Genomic DNA, 3,833 nt, shown 5'->3' with positions numbered 1-3,833 from the left:
GATGTTTCAGAAGAGAAAAAGGGACACGGAAAAGAGAAAACTTACATCTATAATCTTCATATTACTATATTCTCCCCCAAAAAACCATGAATTGGAAGGGGAAAAAAATATGCAAAAGAGGGAGGAAGGAAGAAAGAAATACAGAAAACATACCAAAAAACCATGTTAGATTATGTATGTTCTCTATTAGAATTAATTATTTTTTCATTTTCTATTATGTTCACTTATGCTAATAGGCAACTCATTTTCTTTCTCATGAATTCTTATAGGTGATATTGTTGCACACTAATCTAATTTTTTAATGGATAAATCTTGGATTGGAATGCCAAGGAACACACCAGAGTATGTGATTGGTTTGAATCAATTTCTCAATTTTGCATTTAACAATGCAGCTATAGGAGATAAAATAAAATGTCCATGTCCTAAATATGGTTCTAGGAAGTGGCAGACCAGGAAAATAGTGTTTAATCATTTGATTGACAAGCCGTTCCCTAAAAATTATGTCACTTGGTTTATGCACGGGGAAATGAATGTATTGCATAATTCCAGAAATAGTGAGGTCACTCAAGATGTACCACCCACTGAAAATCCTGTAGAATTATTGATTAATGAAGTATTTGGGGGCTTAAGGCATGAGGGTGTTGATGTAGGTCCGTCACAAGTGGTGGGAGAAGAAGAAATGTTACATGATATGCCTGCTTCAAATAACAAAGATTTGTTTGAGTTGCTTGGAGATGGACATCAAGAATTGTATGAAGGGTCTAAGTACTCAAAGTTGGAATTTTTATTAAAGCTTTATCATATAAAGTGTTTGTATGGGTTAAGTGACAAGGGAATGACTATGATACTAGATCTACTCAGAGATGCATTTAAATTTGCAAAGATTCCCAATTCTTTTTATGAGGCCAAGAAAACCATCAAGAAGTTGTGTCTTGATTATGTCAAGATAGATGCTTGTCCAAATGATTGCATGTTGTACTGGGAAGATGATGTTAATGCAGAAACATGCAAGTATTGTCACACTTCTAGATGGAAGCCCGAGAATGAGAGCAATAAAGATCATGCACCTACTACAAGTAAGAAACAAAAGAAGAAAAGGAAAAATCCTGCAAAAATTTTGCGCTACTTTCCATTAAAACCAAGATTACAAAGATTGTTCATGTGCTCTAAGATTGCTGAGCATATGAGTTGGCATGCGGAGGATGGTAACAAAGATGGAACCATAAGACATCCTAGAGATGGTGAGGCATGGAAGAGGTTTGATACAACTTTTCCTGAATTTGCTTCTGATCCTCGAAATGTTCGATTAGGTCTAGCTAGTGATGGTTTCAATCCTTTTGGGACAATGAGTACTAATTATAGCATTTGGCCTGTGGTTTTGGTTCTATATAACCTTCCTCCTTGTTTGTGTATGAAGCAACCAAATTTCATCCTCTCAATGATCATTCCAGGTCCACGTACGGCAGGGAATAACATAGATGTATACCTACAACCCCTTATTAAGGAGTTGAATGAGTTATGGAGGGAAGGTGTGGACACTTTTGATTCATCAAAGGATGAAATGTTTAGAATGCGAGCATCTCTTATGTGGACAGTTAGTGATTTTCCTGGACTTGATATCTTATCTGGTTGGAACACACATACTGGCCTTGCATGCCCCTCTTGTAATTTTGACACAGAGTGGTAGCTATAAAATTCATAGTGGCTATCAATGGAGGAAAGGAGACCAAGAAGCATGGTATTGGGAGAGGTGGTGTGGAATAAACTCAATATACCAAAACAGAGTTTCATTTGCTGGATAGTAGGATATGACAGGATCCTTACAAGATCAAGATTACAAAAAATAGGGGTGTGCCATGATAACAAGTGTGTCATATGTGAGGAGCAGGAGGAAAAAACTGAACACCTCTTCTTTCAGTGTCATTTCTAATAGGAATGTTTAAGGAAAGAGTGTCGTATAAATTTGGATCGAGGGAGTAGTATTTATATGAAACTGATTGTAGCTAGTGTGAGATGAAAAAGAGGTTTAGTTACTTTTGAATGTGATTGATGCTTAATTCTCTACTATGTATTATTTTCTACTGTATGAAAAAGAAGCTTGAAGAAAAAGGACAATACTTCTAATTTGTGGCAGTAATGTAGCCACCTTAAAATCTTAAATGCAAAAAATTAAAACCACAGAGATAGTGCCCCTATAATTAGTGTGATGTAGTTCAACATCATTTTCATGCATTAACTAATGCTAGTAATTTTGGATGCCATGTTACGTGACAGCTAACTACTTCTTTTGGATGCTCAATTGAAAATGATGTATGTGATCATAAATGTTGTTTATCCATATATGGATTCCTTCCTTTATTTTCATATGGTTCATTACAAATTTTGTTGTACGAAAGTAAATCACGAATCCTTGCCCTAAATCATATTGGGCACTCTTTTTTATCTTTCCAAATATTAATGCTGGTGATATATTCTAGTACTAGTTATGTGAATTCGTTTTTACACTCTGTTGCTGTATTTTGTATACTTTTGGTTGGTGTATATACTCATGGATTAACACGTTCTTTAATTGTCATTCAATGAGTTGATAAGATATTATATAAGATTGTAAGTGAGCAGTTGGATTTCCAAATTAAACTTGAATAAAGAGTTGTGGTGTTATCAGGATAGTAGCTAACTCTATTTCTATGCTTTTCATTATGCAGCCAAGTGATGCGGCGAGTGGATCCCTTTCGCCCATGGACGCAAGAAGATCATGCGGTGATAGTAATCCTAGTGACAACCGTTGATTTCATTGTATTGTTTGGTAGGAATGGATGCTAGAATGCTGGAGTGAATGTATTGTGTTTAAATTTAGTTTTTGAGTGATCTGATAATGCTACTTAAATTTTTAGTTTCAAAAACTAATGGTACTTTATGATAACATTTGTGATTTTACAATATGTTATCGATGTCTCTTAAAGTTTTAACGTTTTTTTTTTTTTTTGCTTTGATTATGATTTCTAGCTTAATTAGTGATTTTGTAATCAATAATATATAAAAAAAATCAATGAATTGTTGGGGGATATGAGACTGCCAGGACCTTTAAATATAAGCTAATTTTAAAAAAAATATATATATATATGTATTGCGGAGGTTCTAAACCGCCGCAATCTGTCATTGAGAATTATTTTTAAAAGATTAAATTTTAAAATTACGAGGGTCAACTACCGTAAAATAACTGCCGCAAATTAGTTCTAGCGGTCAGCAAAAAACCGCCGCTAATTGATTGCGACAGCTGTTATTGTGGGGGTTTTGCCAACTGCCGCAACAACACATTGCGTGGGTTTCAAACCGCCGCAAACCTTAAAAATAACCCCCGCAATTTAAGCGTTTTTTTGTAGTGCTATAAGCTTTTATGACAACAACAACGGACATGTTTTTACAATGTTAATGACGATGCTAAAGATGAGAATGTTTCTATGATGGTTACGACGATGATGATGATTTCACGTTTAAAAGTCCCAAGCTTATGATTTCAATGTGAATATGAGAATGTTGAGTTATTTTCGTGATTTTCTTGATTCATTGTTGTTGATCTCGCCTTATAATAATAGTACCTTCAAGGTGAGATATAGCAATGATGATTGCTCCATAACATAAATCGGAGATTACCGACCTTACGTCACTCTGATAGAGTCGTAGCTTTTATTTGGCTCTCATGCATGCTTTATATATGTGTATGTATTTTCTCACACTGCGCCGCACTATAGTCGGCCGATCATGGCACGTAGATGTGCACACCACTGCAGTGGGCATGTTATGATATTGCTCCGGATGCGGGAGGCCCGGAC

The 3,833-nt window shown here is 35.4% G+C and overlaps 1 protein-coding gene across 1 annotated transcript; it reads left to right on the top strand.

Annotated features, from left to right (window-relative positions):
- Positions 1 to 301: 301 nt before the first annotated feature.
- Positions 302 to 1,687, top strand: LOC132639295 (uncharacterized). Its single transcript, XM_060355751.1, has one exon. It carries the CDS (start codon positions 302 to 304, stop codon positions 1,685 to 1,687), a length of 1,386 nt encoding a protein of 461 aa, XP_060211734.1.
- Positions 1,688 to 3,833: the final 2,146 nt, after the last annotated feature.

This window comes from Lycium barbarum, chromosome 5 (assembly GCF_019175385.1).
Source record: "Lycium barbarum isolate Lr01 chromosome 5, ASM1917538v2, whole genome shotgun sequence".
NCBI classification, from domain to species: domain Eukaryota; kingdom Viridiplantae; phylum Streptophyta; class Magnoliopsida; order Solanales; family Solanaceae; genus Lycium; species Lycium barbarum.
This window is presented reverse-complemented; position numbering and strand designations above follow the sequence as displayed.